The sequence below is a fragment of the Naegleria fowleri genome (assembly GCF_008403515.1).
Source record: "Naegleria fowleri strain ATCC 30894 chromosome Unknown tig1, whole genome shotgun sequence".
In the NCBI taxonomy this organism is placed as follows: domain Eukaryota; phylum Heterolobosea; class Eutetramitea; order Acrasida; family Naegleriidae; genus Naegleria; species Naegleria fowleri.
This window is the reverse complement of record NW_025407933.1, coordinates 342,002-357,939: the sequence shown is the minus strand read 5'-3', so window position 1 is coordinate 357,939 and position 15,938 is coordinate 342,002. Positions and strand designations below refer to the sequence as shown.

Genomic DNA, 15,938 nt, shown 5'->3' with positions numbered 1-15,938 from the left:
TCGATGATTGCTTCTTCGGTGGGTAGAGATGATCATCATTCGGACATGGCCGAGCAATCACAACAGCAACTACCATCCATGAATGAACAAAGTGGAGAAAATCAAACAACATCTTCATTCAAGAAAAAAGCTGTTGAGCGAGGTTGGCTCTCGCCCGATAACACAAATGGGATGGATGCTTTGGCACGTGTTGAATTTCTGAATCAAATTCCAGGAGAAAAACAAGTTAAATTTGTTCCTTGCATAAAAGGAGTGTTGTCAAATGCTGTTCACAAGATGGCCATTCAAATGACACAACAACAAGAAGAAATTTTGACAGAATCAATGAAAGAGCTCTCTGCTGCAAGTTTAATTCAACAGTCAGGGTCGAAGGCGCTCTTAATGTCAAGTCATCATCATGGCACTCATGAACAAGATAACAAGAGTGGAGGATCTATTTTTACAAGTTTAAGTAATTCATCAGATTTCGATCCCAACATGATAGGATTTGAAGCATTGAAAAACAAGTTGACACGAGGCAGTAGTATTATCACAAAAGATGTACATGATTTGTTTTTGAAAAGGATTCCCCCATGGATGTTTGTTCCACCTCATTACCATTGGAAAATTCGGTTACATGGAGACAGAGGTACAGGAAAAACAACAGTACAACGAAGTTTATGTCGAATGAGTAAGTAACTTCATATGGTTTGACTAATCGTGGTTGTTGACACCTCACCAACATTTATTGATGAACTATTATTGTTTGATTCAATCTTGTAAAAAAGACACAAATATTGATCAACACAGAAATTACCACAGTGACACTATGGGCACTGTTTCAACCACTACTCTTATTCCAATTAAATGCATTGATTCCGTGAAATGGGTAGAATTGGAAATTGTTGATGTAGGCGATATGAGTGCCACCACCAATCCATTCTATAATTCATATCAAGTCAATGAATACCACGCACATCTTGTATTATTTTCCATGGGCCATTATCAAAGCTTTCGTAATACCAAGAACAAACTGAAACTTCTCAAAAAACAAACGAATAATATTATTGTAGTTGCAACAAAAGCAGATGCATTCCAAAACTTTCAAGTTACAGATAATGATATTGCCGAGTTAGAGAAAGAATTTCAATTACCTCCTGTTCGTCTCATTAATAGTCACGCACAATTTGGATCGTCGAACAGCACCTATATTCTTGTGGAGGATTTAGCAGACATGCTCATTGCTTAAAATAATGGAGGACTGAATGCCTTCACGTTTCTCCACTAATTGAATGCTTTAAGAAGATCATCCTAATCCTAGTCTGGTAATGTTTCATACTGTTGTTGGTATGTAATAATCATCATATGGAGTTGTGAATGATAATGAAAAATTGCTTGGAATGGGTGATTTAATAGTGATGATCTCAACCATCGAATGTTGATGACGAATGGTTCAACTCTACAAGTCAGCAGCATGAATGATCAAAAAGATTCCTATAAAATTAATTATTTGAGGTAATGCAAAGCCAATGTTCCTCATGTGCATCTAAATGATTTAAAAATGATTTGAAAGTGAAGGAAGTGGAGGTGCAACATAAGGCTTTGCATTACCTCAAAAAACAACAAGAAAAATGCCACCCAAGAAAGTGATTCGAGATTCCTCGTCGGAAAGTGAAGATGATCAAGTTGCCCCATCTGATCAATTAGACAAAAGAACTGATAAAAAGAAGATTACAATAAGAACCAGGAAGAGAAGAGTTCTAAGCGATGCTGAATCAAACTCTGAAAGTGATGAAGATAGCCAAGAAGCCAAGTCAATCTTGTCAGACCAGTCCAGTTCGGAACACGAATCAGGTGATGAATTTGATGAGGACAATGAGGAGGATCCAGAATTGAGATTCAAAAAGAGTAAGTAATTGAACAAACAACCGGCAACCAGATGTCTAATTGGAGCTATCAGTTGAGAGAAGCGTATTGGAAAAGGCTTGCATTAATAAGGAGACCGCTCCCAACCAACTTGTTGTTCATACTATCGAGCTGCAAAATTTCAAGTCATACCGTGATGTATGCACAGTTGGACCTTTTTCGTCAGATTTGAATTGTATTATTGGTTCTAACGGCTCTGGAAAGTAAGTTGACAATCTTTCTGATCCCTGTCTTCCAACAATCCATTTAGATCAAACATTATTGATGCCATTTGTTTTGTGTTTGGGTTTGACTCTAAGGATTTGAGAGCAAAGAATCTAGCTCAGCTCGTCAATAACCATGTTCCCAATTCGACAAACGACACTTACGTTAAAATTTCCTTTCATCTTATTAATAGGGAAAGAAATGAAAAGCTTGATTGGTTTGAGGTCGAACGGAGAATCAAACCAGGAGATCATGGTGCTAGCCACTACTTCATAACAGATGGTACTGGAGCAAGAAAGGCATCCAAGAAAGATGTTAAATTGTTATTGACAAAACATGGAGTTGATTTCGACTATCCTGACAGATTTATCGTTTTACAACACAACACAATCAAATTAGTCAAGCAAAACCCTAATGAAATGATGAGTTACTTGGAACACTTGTTTGGTACCGACCAATTAAAGGATCAAGTGAAACAAATCGATATTGAGATAACTGAAAACTCAAAACAGTTGGAAACTATTGACAATGAGAGGCAATCCATTCTCAAAGATCTGGAAATCATCAAGCCAAAAGTACAACAATATGAACAATACATTTCTCTCAAAGAAAACGTTGACAAACTAAGCTCAGAACTCGAGACAGCGAAATGGAGATGTAATAATTCCAAGCTAGAGTCTTCCAGGTTATCTTTAGAAAGTGCTGAAAAGGAATTATCAAAGTTGCAATCTGATTTGCACAATACTGAAATTGAGAAAAATAAGTTAGCAAAAAAACGTGACTCTTTAACAAAAGAATTCGAGACAACAGAAGAAAATTTGAAAGAGTTGAAAAATGTGATCAAATTCAACCAAAAAACCCTTGCAAAAAAGAAAGCAGCCCATGCAACAATATCTAGAAACGTACATGACGTATCCAAGAATCTTAAAAAACTCTCTGACAATATAGACAAAGCTAGAGACGAAGAAGAAAAGATCGCTCAACAAATACAGACAATCGAACGGTCGATAACATCCGATCAGCGCCAACAAGAGATAGTAGAGAGCGAAAGGAAAGCACTTACTGAAGTAATACTTCGGGACACTAAAATGCAAGAATACAAGAATACTTATGAACAAGTAGAACAGATAAAGGGAGCCCAAGATTATCAAAATCTTCTGTTGAAAGAGCAAAAGTTGTCTTTAGTAATGAAGGAAATAGAGTCAACTAAACACAGAGTAGATACGACTAAATGTGAAACAGAGATTCTTGCAGGAGAAATCTTGTCGATGGAAAGCCAGGAGTTACAACTGAAGAGCGATATAGAAAATAACCAAAGAACATTGGAGAAACTAATGAACAGACACAGGGAATTGCAAATTCTCAAGGACCAATTATGCCAGCAACAAATGATTAGTGAAATGTCTTTGAAACATATCAATGAACACAATGAACGTTATCGTTTTGTGAGAAGTATTCAAGAAATGAAACAACAGTCAACTAGTGGTATTTTTGGCATATTAAGTGATCTGTACGAGCTCAAGGACGAAAAATATTCTGACGCCGTTAACTCTGCTCTGTATCCTTTATTGAAAAATACGGTTATTGTAAAATCGAGGGATACAGCACTGAATATTGTGAACACTTTTAGCAAGAAGAAGATTGGTATTGTTGCTTGTGAAATTTTAGATGAGCTGCCACCAATCAATTCAAAATCAGAGAGAAACATGGAGGGACCTGACCTTATTCCCATGATGGATGTTATTGTCTGCGATTCAGCCTTAAAGCCATTGCTATTTAAGCACACAGGTAACTGGTATATTACTTCGACCATCTCCTCAGCAAAGAAATATTCTCACAGTGGCTGTAAAAAGAATATTGTGACTTTAAACGGTGAGATTTTTAAAAGTTTTGGAGAAATCTCTACCTGTGCTGTCAGCAAGTCTGCTCTATCATCGAATGAAATGTTCATACGGAGCAGAAGCTGCTCAAAATTATGGGGACACACCAAAGATGCTTCTCAAACAGAACATGCATTAAAAGAAATACAAAATAGAATCACTGAAAATGCCAAGGAGATTGAAAAAAACAGGATATGTCTTGAGGACGAAGAGATTGTGTTACGCACCAACAACACAAAGTTACAACAAGTGACAGAAAAAAAGGAACAATTGAAAAAGGACATGGATACCGCTCTCAAACAAATTTCTAACTACAACCTGGAATTATCTTCTCAGTATGAAATTATGTCTAATTTCAAGTTACATGCACATGAAGAACAATTGCTTGATTCTTATAGACAGAGTATCAGAACTCTAGAACTTGTTCTAGAGAAAGATCAAACGAATTCCGTTCTTCAGCATATATCTAAATTAAGAGAGTTTGATGCGTTGAAAACCAACTTGGAATACAATATTCGTTCCAATTCGGAAAAGCTTAAAAAGCTCAAGAAGAAGCAAATTGGCTTTCCTCAACATTTTACCTCTCTTTGCAAACAAAAAGAGTTAATGGAAAGCGAGTTGTCTTCATTGAATGAATCATTGACAAGTTCTGAAGATTTCAAGATTGAGGAACAGAGAATTACCAAGTTAGAAAAGCAGCAAGCAGCTACACAAGAAGAATTGCGTTTAATTAAGGCAAAAATTGTCGAAGCTTCTTCACAACAAGACGAGTTACTGTCAAATATTGAATCCATGCAAACAGCCATCAAGAAGAAGGAGAAGTTTATCTCTGAAATGAATGAAACAATCAAGTCCTTACAGAGTCTTGTGCAAAAGAAACCCATTGGACTAAAGAAAACAAATGATGATGTTGATATAGATCATGAGGAGAAGAACATTAAGAAGCTTGAAGCACAACTCAAGTTCAAATTGGAAGAATTATCAAAAATTACCAAAGATCTTGATATGGACTGCATTCAAAAGCAGAAAAAACTGAAGAAGAACATGAAAGATCAAACAAAACGCTATAATCGAACAATGAAAGGGATAGAACGAGCTTCCACTTTGAAGACAAAGCTTTTACATCTTAGATTTGAGGTTTTTCACAAAGTATGCAATCGTATCAACAACACTCTATCTCAAATTTACAAAGACATGGGAATCAACAATAATTGTTACATTTCATATTGTGAAAACAAAACCACAGCATTCGAAAAAGGTGTGACCATATATTGCAAACCCAATGGAAGTGAATGGATTCCGTTTTCGAAACTCTCTGGTGGACAAATGAATTTGTGTTGTGCAATTCTTTCTCTAAGCATGATGAAGTCCTTTCCAACTCCTATTTGTTTCTTTGATGAAATGGATGCATCACTGGATTCAATTAATGTCGAAATGCTCTCCAAAATTATTTTGGAATATTCAAAGAATACTCAATTTATTTGCATCTCGTTCAAGTTTTACGAAAAAGCACATCATATTATTGGAGTTTACCACCACGCCCAAACATCTTGTGCTGTTCCATTGGTTATAGAAGATAAATAAAACAGGTAAATAACGTCGTATTGACAGATCATGTTAAGTGCAATTATTTTGTTAGATTAATCTTTCACGGTCCGTTATTCATCAAGACCTTGCGAAGTGAAATCATATCGCAATTTGTAGTCTGATTGAATTTTAATTCAAATTACAATACCAAGATAAATTACACTAGCCTAATTGTTGTTGAACAGATCTCTAATGTTGTACCTTAAGGAAAACAAATTTTGTTTGTTGTCAATAAGTAAATTCAACCCCTCCATCCAGTTATTGTAGTCTCCTTCATCAAATGTTAAAAATTCATGCTTCTTCGTGTCTGTCTTCATCACAAAGGTGAACGCACCATCTAAATTCTTGACATGTTGGTCCTTGTTGCCTGCCACGCTTTCAATATGCTCCACTTTGATAAACGACTCTGGAACCTTCTTCTTGTTGTCTCTTATGAGTAGACGAGTAAATTCCTGAGATAAGCAAACATGGCGAAGCACATATTCATTGGTACTCTTTTTCTTATGGACCAAACAACCATTGCACATGAATTGGAACTTTTCTAAAATATATTGAATATCTTCTCTTCCCAATGCTTTAGAATTTGGTCCAAACAGTTTGAAGGAGGCACGGTTTGGCATAAATAAGTTTTGCTGCTTGGCAACGGTTGTTTTTGGTAAAGAATTTGCATGTTGAGGTAAGGTAGATTTAGAAGGAGTCGTCCTGGGTTGAGACTGTGAAGCATTCATTTCATCATGATGAGAGGAGAGAGTCATTGAGGAAGAATTGGTCACTCCAGAGCTGATGCGATCTTCTTTCACTGGATCCTCTTCGCAATAGGTTTGATCAACATCTTTCGAAACGTCGTGTTGGACTTCATAGACAACAATTTCATTACTCCTTGTGACTTGTTCTTTGGATTCTTCTTCGAGAGATCTAAATATTTCATCTTCGATTGGTGTGTCATTGAAAACATTAGGATCTTTTTTCTTCATGTACATGTTGTAATAGGAGCTGGTTGTTGAATGATTCAGCTTGTTTTCTTTCGATTTTGGAGGCTTTATCGATCTCATGATTATTTCAGCCCCACTATTCTTTACATTTTCCACTGCTTGCAGCTTTAGATCTAGTCTATGTTTTAAATGTTGTCGTTGTGCTCTAATTTGTGACACTTTTCCTGTAAATACTGCCTCGGCCTCCTCTAAATCTCGTTTCATGGCGTTGAGTGTTTTCTTTTGAGTCTGTGCTGTGACAGTCAGCTCATGAATTTCTTGCTCTAATTTCGTAATAGAAGAATCCACGGGTTCGCACAGAGAATCTGACTCAGAAATTTTGTTTTTTCTTTGTTCGTCTAATGCTGCAATCATGCGATCAAGCTCTGCTTTCCTGAATTCTTTTTGCACCAGTTGTTTGGCTTTCTCATCTTGCTGCTTCCTTTGATTTGCAATCAGTTTATCCAGCTGCTCCTGGCAAAGTTTTTTGTTGTTTGTCAATGAATCAATCTGTTCAATACAATCTCTAAGTTTGTTTGACTTTTCCATTTTCTTTTGAACTATTTGTGAAAGTTGTGATTCCACGTTGTTGCAAGCTTCAATAAAATTATTCACACAATCACAATTACATTTCCTTGATATTTTGGTAATCACGTCTTTGATTTGATTGAGTGAGTTCATAAACATTTCGCATCGTGCAAAACATTCTTCTGTTTGTTTCAGCTCTTCTTCTGTACAACCTTGTAATTTTTCCGCGATCTGTTTTTCAGCTGATTCTTTGTTTTTCGAATAACTCTCTTCAATCTCTTGTAGCTCAGAAATACATCGATCAATTTCATCATCGCATTCTTTTCGTTCGTTAACAAGAGCACCTATCTCTTGCTCCAGCTCACTAACCAAATTTGAGAAGTGGTTTAACCGTTCAAACTCCTTCTTTTTGAGATCTGCGAGGTCTTGCTCTGATTTTTGGATGTTGAGCTGGGCATTAGAAATCTCCATCTCTGCCGAGGAAAGTTTTTGTTTGGATAAATTAATTTTTTGCTCCAAACTGGAAATAAACTCTGCTCTTTTTGATGCATTATTCGTCTCGTCGTTTGGCAATAAGGCGTTCTGGAACAGTGTCTTCATTTCTCTTGCAATTTTGTTTGTATCTTCATTTTGTTCCTGAGAGAGAAGTGACAAAAACTCAGTATTAAACAAATTAACCACACTACTGAAAGCCTTAAGGTCAATTTCCTCTTCATGAAGACTTTTAGCTCTTTCTAGGATTGCAGTTGATTCATATACTTCCTTTGTGAGAGAGGAAGTAAATTGTTCTAATATTTTGATTTTTTCTCCTTCAGTTTTAGAGATTGAAATAAGTTTTTCCTTATTCTCCCCATACTCTTTTTTCAAATTAATATTTTCAATCTCTAATTTTTCAAGCTCAATTCTTTTTGTTTCAATTCTTTTACAAACTTCCACCCTTCTTTGTTCAGCCTCTTCTTTTGTTTTAGTTAAACTATGTACAGATTTGTTGAATTCATACTTTAAATCAATTAAAAATATTTCAGGAGAATACTTTTCTTTAAGACGTTCCACCCTTAAACGTATTTCCTTCTCGCGTTTTACGAGAGTTAATAAATTTTTTTGTTGTTCTTCGGTAAGATTACTGCCGACCAATATTGTTGCATTTTCTGATATTTGACGCAGCCATAATTCTTCATCAGTCTCCATGTCTTCAAGTTCTTTGTATAATACCTCCTGCTCTTGCAGTAATGTGTTCAATTGTTGTTCAATTTCTTTCAGATTCTGCTGCTTATTAGCCAATACGTGATCATTGTCTTTGGAAAGAGATTCTTTAGGATGGCTTTTTGTAAGACCCTCAAGCTCCTTCATTAGTTGAAATCGTTTAGTGTCAATTTGATGTAACACCTCTTTCAATTGTTTTTGTTCCTTCGCCAAAAACTTTAAGTCATGATCCTGCTTCTTTTGAAGAGAGTCTATTTTAGCATAGATCGCATCCAATTTTGATGATGCCTCCTTAATTACGTTTTTAAATGCATCACATTGCTCCCTTTTTTCATTCTTCACCTCCATTTCTTTGTGATCTAAAATTGATATCGCCTTTTCCAATTTTGCAATCTGAGCTTGTACATCCTCCAGCCTCTCGTTGACCAATTTTTCTCGTTCGAGCTCTAAAGGATTTCTTTCAGGCTGAGCCATGATGGTATCCACAACACGTGGAGAAAACTAGCTTTGAAGGTGTCATGTTGTGATTTGTTTGATTTAAAGACTTTGGAGTTGCTAATTTTTCATCACGGGTTGCAGTTATGTTATGGTCGTCTATTGTTGGCCTACTTTCGATTGTTTCAGATGGCTTTTCAGTGATTTCTGTATCTTCCAAAAGCATGGAATCGTCGAATATCTTTGATGAATTATGCAAAAAGGATTTAGAAGGTGAAATAATAATACTATCCTCAGTGAGTAATTGTTGAGCCTCCTTAATCAGTTCTTCTTTAGTAGTAGGTTTTGAGGGTTCCATGCTCGATTTTGATGATGACTGACCTACTAATGCCTTTGAACTTGTTGGTTCATCATCAAGAACAATTCCTTGATATTTCCGTAACCGTTCCTTAAAATCGGTAATATCATCACTCGCTTTTCTACTACTTGTGGAGGGAGTAGCCTTATTATTTGAATTCAATGAATTTCTTCTATTAAATCTTAAAGTGGTCGTCGTAGTACTACTATTAGAAGAAGCACAGTTACTTGCAGCAGCAATATTAAGCCCTCCTTGTGGATGATGATGATTGCGAGCATGTGATGGTTGCAACATGTTTTTTCAAGCGGGAAAAGTTTTGGAGGGAAGGTGATCGGAGAAGTGTACAGACATTGGTGGATTCTCAACAACACCTCTCTACTACTAGTTCTTCTACGTGCCCATAGTATACATCATCATCATCATTATGGAATGACCTTATTCAGCTCACTCGCGTATCCATAATATTATGGATACGCGAGTGAGCTGAATTATTGTTTCAAAAAACACTAGATTTTTGGGTGATTTATTCCAATCCATAATTCTCCTTAATACGTTGTCTAGCTTGTTGTTTAACCTTTTCTTTTCTTTCTTCACGGCTTGCTCTTGAATCACCCATTGATTGTTGTTGATCATCGAGCAGGGACGAACTTGTGGTACCAACTCCCGAAGAAGATGGTGGTTCATAAGAGTTGATGGTGCTACTTGTTGGAACGGTAGTATTGAATCGATTACTTGTAGAAAATCCTCCATAAGCACTACTTGAGTAACTGCTGCTACCAATACCTTGATAGCTTCTTTGCATCTCATCTCGTCTAATAATTTCCTCGGGGTCGAAGATTCTATTAGCTGTTGCATGATTGACTGTTGGTTGAGATCTCTTACGATCAGTTAGTGCACTGTGTACGGAAACTACAACTACAGTGAAGACATAACCCACGAATAGTACGGAATATTTTGCAGCAAAAAGCACAATCAAAAGTAAAGATACCAAACAAGCGATGATGGCCAAATTCTTTGTTACTTTTATACGACCGAACGCAACAAAGTCTGATTTATGGTAAGCTAAAAAGAAGAACAAACTAAACACCAACGGAGCCACCACAAAAATCAAATATGAATTCATCAAACAAATCACCAAAACAATCATATTGATGAGTAAATAATTGGTTTGATAAAATGTGAGTGAATCTAACATTCTACGACTGAGTGGAGTGCTATGATGAGTCAAGGAAGTATACGCAAAAAACTCTCTCATTGGTCGGAGAGGAGGGAGCATGGGCTCCACGTCAAAGAGTCCAGGTGCAATCATTTTTTTTTCTTTTTTTTTTAAATCCAAAAAGATAATAACGTTCGCATGACCTCTCGATCGAGATAAAAACATCTGAGAAAGACATTCAGTTAGTCATTCAGTTTCAGTTTTATTCGGTGGTTGTGTTGCCACCATCACCACTACCACTCCTGGCTGGCACTCTTTTAACCATTCGCTTAATGACTTTTTTACCAGCTGCTGGTATGGCTGTGCTTGTAGGTGAGTTTGTAACGGCACCATGGTCTTCGTTTGGAATAAGTGAGGGAGAAGGTGATGATGATTGATCAGTCTTTCCAGATCTGCTTGTTGCAACATTTGCAAAGGAGAAATGTGAAATCTTTGAATCGTCGTCACCGTCATTGTCTTCTTCTTGTTGTGTGTATGTTGGTTGTTTCGTTGGAGATTGCACACGTGTGGATGATGAAGTGGTCGAAGGAGAAGTTCTTGTTTCGGCCACAATTTGTTTTTGTGACCAATTATTGGTTTGAAGTGTCGGACTTACTGGTTCTCTCTTTGTGAAGTACTTGTCGTCGTCGTCGAAGCGAGGAACAATTTCCTCACTACGTTCATCATCAGAGTTGACAATGTGACGACTTGCCAATCCACCGTCGTCCTCTTGGTCTTCAAATCTTCTTCTACTTGAACTCACAAATCTCAAAGATCCATATGGTGATGAAGAAAGAGATGAAGAGTCACTCGATGAATCGTCTCCAAGTAATATTTTGTTAAGCAAGGGATTTTTGGTGGTCTTTCTCAAATTCAAATCTTCATTACTTGAGTATCTCGCGACATATTTTTCACACCATGAAAAAGGAATGGGTGTCTTTTGTGGGTTTTTTGGTTTTTTGTGTGAATATTTTGATACAAGTGAGTGGAAGGATGGTTTGTTGTATTTGGCATCTTGTCCATTGTAAAGTAAAGCTTTTTGGAACGCTGACATGATTGATAACAACTGCATTTCACCTTCACATTGGAAATAAAATGTGTTTGAACCTTTTTCGTCATGGCAATCGATTTTTAAGCATAGATCTGTAAATGTGATTGGATTTAGACATATGGTGACTGAGGCCTTGTCACTTGTCAACGGATACAAATCTGTTAACATGTCGCTGTCATCAAACAAAGCCATAACGTTTTCGCCAAAATTTTGTCGATGGTATATAATACAAAGTGTGACTGGGTTCACGTAATTGGTAAATATTTGTTTAACGAAGGCGATTAATCTAAATTGTTCTAATGTTCTTGTCAACACCATTCTCTTTGAATATCGGTCGAATTTTACTTGTTGTTCTTTTGAAAGAGAAATACCAGCTGATGAATAGAGATATTGTAAATCAGAATGGTCATCAAATGGAGAGATATCTTTGGGTGGTTGTTGTTGAGAAGCAGCAACAGTTTTGATACGTGAAGTCGTAGTGAGATTTCCACGTTTTTCAGGTGTCGATGATGTGGTTGTTGTTGTAGTAGTTGATGTTGAACCACTGTAATGGTTGGGTTGTGGAGACGAGTTCACTTGTCCGACGTTGGTAGTGAAACCAATATTGGTTGTCTCGATTTGATTTGAAAGAGGAGGAGGAGAGGCATTGGTTGTTGATGTTGTTGGTGGTATAGCAGATGGAGGAGGAGAGGCATTGGTTGTTGATGTTGTTGGGTTGGTCGTTGGAGAGCTGGACGATGGTTTGATGATTCTCGCTCTGGGGATCACTTTTGACATTTTTTGATGGATGACAGATACAAATATCGGAGTTTGACCAAACTTTAAATTTTTTGTTGACGTGGAGTGAAGGACTTTCAAGTTTGAAATCGAGGACAGAAAGAGACACAGACATCATTATTGGTCAACCGACATGGCAAGACTGGTTGAGAAACAGAGAGAGAACTTTGCAGGATGGTTTGGGATTTTATGAATTGTCATCGAGAGGGTCTTGGTCAATGATAAGATTATTGCTAGAGTGGCCATCCTTCAACTCCGGTTCGCGGACTGACAATTTGACAGTGAAGCTTCAATTTCGGTCGTCTTTGACAATGTTCTCTACAGAGATAAATTTTTTTTTAATTTTTTTTAAATTTTTTTTTAGGTCGCAAAAAAATACACAACCTTAGAAGCCTCAGGAGCAAATGGAACTGTTAAGAGTACGAAAATCCAGTTAAACCTTCCTCGAGAACCATTTCAAGCTTGTTTTTTAGAGTGTCATAATTCTTATAATCTGGAAGTTTCAATAAATTGAAACAAGTGCTTGCAGATGGAAGTTTGTTGGAATCATTGTCAATTTTTTGGATGGTGAGAAGTGGAGATAGTTTGGAGAAACCTTCAAATGGTACCCTGTTTGAGCCAGTAACAAATTGTAACAGCTTTCTCTGCTTTTCGTTCGAAAAAGACTCGATAATGTTCCAAAAATCAATGATCGTAGAATCACTTTCAGAAAATCCAAAAGTGTACTTGGTGTTCCTTCGCATATCTTCAATATCAATGAGGTCATTACCAGAGAGTATTAATTCAAGCTCTTCTTCATCAAATGACTGAACTCGTTGAATATCTACAATGTCAGAGAATCCCTTGTAAAGGGCAAGTAATTGTTTTTCAATATCCTTATTCAATAAAAAGTCAACCAACAAATCCAGATATTCATGTTTGTTATCATTCGTAACAGCAATGTTTTTACCATTCGGGCATAATTCAATTTCTGAGTTTCCATCTTCAACTGAAAAACTAAGGCATAAATATTCAGAAATATCATTATCTCTGATCCACAACAGATTATTTTCGTACAGAGCAGCATCAATGGACATGATGTCTTGATAGCACAGCTTCTTTCCGAGAAGCTTCTTGTAGACAAATCGTGTGAGTCGTATATCCACCAACATGGATTCAATCAAGCACTTGCCCAATAATCGGCCAAAGAACTCAAACTTGATCAAACTAGATCGATCTGTTGCATCTCTATTTGGATAGAGTTTGTAGTCTTCAGAAGTGTTCCACATCGAATCACGACATATTTCAGCACAAAGTAGAATAATAAATTCTCGCCTTACTCCAAAGATATCTATTGTTTCTTCTTCTTTAAATTTAATCTTCCATTGTCTTGTTTGCATTTCACTCTTTTTGCGTTTCATAATCTCATTTATGGAACATTCTAGAAGCTTATCTCTTTGTATAATAATTTCATCTTTAGGTTTTGATAAGTCTATTGTTGTCTTGGTTGAAAATATTAACTTCTTTTGTGCTAAATTAAATATTATAGGAACCTTTTTGTAGAGATACAATAGAAGATTATTCTGTACAGTCATCCCACTGGAAAGAAAATTGTTCGACACAATAATTTCATCTCTTAATAAATCAGCCAACGTTTGATTATAGAAATATGATAGCTCCATAAATCTTTGAGCAGAGTTTTTTCTTTGTATCATTTGTATAAATTCAATTACATGCTGCAAGGACTCGTCCAATAGATTGAACTGAAAGTTCTTTTCCTTAAGTTTTGAGTTTAAAAAAGTATGGCATGCATGCAACAGCGCAGATAAACTCGAATGAGTAAAAACATTGAATGCATAAAATTGGTCGTCTGGAATAACTCTTAAAACTGAATTCAAAACCTTCATTCGTTTTCTTCCAAGTAATTCATACGGAATATCCAATCCTAGCGCCCTTTCTTTGTAAAGATTGGCTTGCTTTAGAATATAATTAATTATTGAAGAAATATGATCCCAAAAATACTAAAAAAGAAGATCAATGAAATTGTGACCAAGTTATAAATACTCACATTTGTTGTCTTTCTTATGGTTGGTTTAAATTTTGTGCTCAACAATGACGCTTTCATATCTCCAACCTCGTTCTTTTTTGTTTCTTCCTCAATAAATGGATCAACCAAATGCTCAATAGGCAAAGAAATGTTCAACCCTTCCCTCAATACATACGAGCATCGTTCAAGTAACTCCTTCTCTAACTCATATGGCAAACTCTCAGTCTGGAAAAATCGGCTAGAAAAAAAGTAAAATAGGTAGAACAGGTGTTTCTGTGAGAACAGTATTATCAACTTTCATAAATCTATTTGAGAAAGAGTATTCTAATTGTCTAACAATTTCTTGTTGATTATCGGTTGCTGGCTTATTTCCATTCAATGTTTGTGCAATCTGTTTGCAAATATCATTAGTGTTACTATTTAGAAGCAACGACAATAGTTTTAAAAATGGAGAGTCAAAAATTATTCCATCTCTGACAATGCATTCCAGACAAAAAGATGGAATTTCGGAGCTTAATATCGAAATCTGTTGAGATGGCATCATTCTACATTGCAAAAGAGAAAAAATACATGTCACATATTTTCCCTGACAAGTATTATCTTGACTTCTCATATGGTCTACTAATTCAAGGATCAATATTGGTATTATTCCTTTCAAATGTTTTGTAGTTGTTTCTGATAATTTGATGTTTCAATAAATCAATCAAAATCATAACTACTTACTGTTCTGCGTTTGAGCGTAAATATTTCCAATATGTGTAAGCAGTGTAAAAACAGTACACTCCTCCTGAGATCTTAGAGGTTGATTTATGAGCTTTCTTAAACAGTTTCGAATGGAGGTACCAAAACTGTCTTTGCTTAAATATTTGCAAAAAGCAAGATAGGTGTCATATCCTGTTTTAGAACTGAGTTGGTTGAACAGCTCTGAAAAGCAAATGTTCAGTAGCTCTGTAAAAAATGTTCCTAGATCAGAGTCAATATGTTGAAATGTAAACTTGACTAATGGAAACTCTCCAAAATATTCTTTGGAAGGAGAAGTAAATGATTTGAAAATCAATGCAGTTTGCGTGTGCAAGGAATTAATTATCATGTCTAAATATTCCTGTTTTCTTAAGCCACTCAAATAATTGAACCAATCTTGAACCATATTCATTACTTTCTCGGCACTCAGTATTAATAGTAAATGTTGGTTAGGGTAATATTTAATACATAATGCCAACACATCAAATGATAAATCAGCTAGTTCTGAATCAACAAATTTCAAACAAATTTCATATATCCATGTTGCTCCCAAAATTTTCATGAATGCTTCCAAAACATCAACAGACTGCAATATTGCGTGAAGATGACGAAAAATGAGTTGGATGGTGGAGCGATCGGTAATAATAACATGTTTTAGATGTGCAAGTGAAGCAATGGCTGTGCAATTTTGGTCTACTGAGGCTGACTTTGACATGACAAATGTTAGTATCACATAGAAATTAAGAACAGCAGTTGCATTCCATTCGGTACTGTTAACAATCTCGATATACTGGATCATTCGTGATTCAATTAATTCCCAGCAATCTATTTCATCTAGCATATTGCCTTCAATGTTTTCAATGATGAGCAGCTGATTTTTCTCTGTATTAACTGTAATTTTTCTTTGTTCAGGATATGTTATGAAGAATATATCACAAATACTCTGGTTTCCTGTGATTTTAGAAGCTCTATGGTTGGAAATAAGGTTGTAAAGCTTTTCAAGTTGTGATAGAGCTCTTTTTCTCTCACTCTCTTCTGTTACAAAGTGGTTGCAATTCATTTTCAATACATCAAGTA

General features: G+C 36.0%; 7 protein-coding genes across 7 annotated transcripts; 2 read left to right on the top strand and 5 right to left on the bottom strand.

The window, feature by feature from the left end:
• Positions 1 to 3: 3 nt before the first annotated feature.
• On the top strand, positions 4 to 1,228 carry FDP41_000159 (uncharacterized protein; the record flags this gene model as incomplete). The annotated part of the gene is made up of 2 exons (XM_044704690.1): positions 4 to 670; positions 768 to 1,228. 2 exons carry the CDS (start codon positions 4 to 6, stop codon positions 1,226 to 1,228), a joined length of 1,128 nt encoding a protein of 375 aa, XP_044569833.1.
• A 382-nt stretch (positions 1,229 to 1,610) lies between these two features.
• Positions 1,611 to 5,573, top strand: FDP41_000158 (uncharacterized protein; the record flags this gene model as incomplete). The annotated part of the gene is made up of 3 exons (XM_044704679.1): positions 1,611 to 1,887; positions 1,940 to 2,108; positions 2,156 to 5,573. The coding sequence occupies 3 exons, from the start codon at positions 1,611 to 1,613 to the stop codon at positions 5,571 to 5,573; spliced, it is 3,864 nt and encodes a 1,287-aa protein (XP_044569832.1).
• A 170-nt stretch (positions 5,574 to 5,743) lies between these two features.
• Positions 5,744 to 8,626, bottom strand: FDP41_000157 (uncharacterized protein; the record flags this gene model as incomplete). The annotated part of the gene is made up of 1 exon (XM_044704668.1): positions 5,744 to 8,626. One exon carries the CDS (start codon positions 8,624 to 8,626, stop codon positions 5,744 to 5,746), a length of 2,883 nt encoding a protein of 960 aa, XP_044569831.1.
• Positions 8,627 to 8,738: 112 nt separating this feature from the next.
• Positions 8,739 to 9,365, bottom strand: FDP41_000156 (uncharacterized protein; the record flags this gene model as incomplete). Its single annotated transcript, XM_044704657.1, has 1 exon — positions 8,739 to 9,365. One exon carries the CDS (start codon positions 9,363 to 9,365, stop codon positions 8,739 to 8,741), a length of 627 nt encoding a protein of 208 aa, XP_044569830.1.
• Positions 9,366 to 9,594: 229 nt separating this feature from the next.
• Positions 9,595 to 10,380, bottom strand: FDP41_000155 (uncharacterized protein; the record flags this gene model as incomplete). Its single annotated transcript, XM_044704646.1, has 1 exon — positions 9,595 to 10,380. The coding sequence occupies one exon, from the start codon at positions 10,378 to 10,380 to the stop codon at positions 9,595 to 9,597; it is 786 nt and encodes a 261-aa protein (XP_044569829.1).
• A 109-nt stretch (positions 10,381 to 10,489) lies between these two features.
• FDP41_000154 (uncharacterized protein) lies at positions 10,490 to 12,094 on the bottom strand (the record flags this gene model as incomplete). Its single annotated transcript, XM_044704635.1, has 1 exon — positions 10,490 to 12,094. The coding sequence occupies one exon, from the start codon at positions 12,092 to 12,094 to the stop codon at positions 10,490 to 10,492; it is 1,605 nt and encodes a 534-aa protein (XP_044569828.1).
• A 413-nt stretch (positions 12,095 to 12,507) lies between these two features.
• Positions 12,508 to 15,921, bottom strand: FDP41_000153 (uncharacterized protein; the record flags this gene model as incomplete). The annotated part of the gene is made up of 4 exons (XM_044704624.1): positions 12,508 to 14,094; positions 14,142 to 14,345; positions 14,404 to 14,795; positions 14,844 to 15,921. 4 exons carry the CDS (start codon positions 15,919 to 15,921, stop codon positions 12,508 to 12,510), a joined length of 3,261 nt encoding a protein of 1,086 aa, XP_044569827.1.
• Between the last annotated feature and the right edge of the window lie 17 nt (positions 15,922 to 15,938).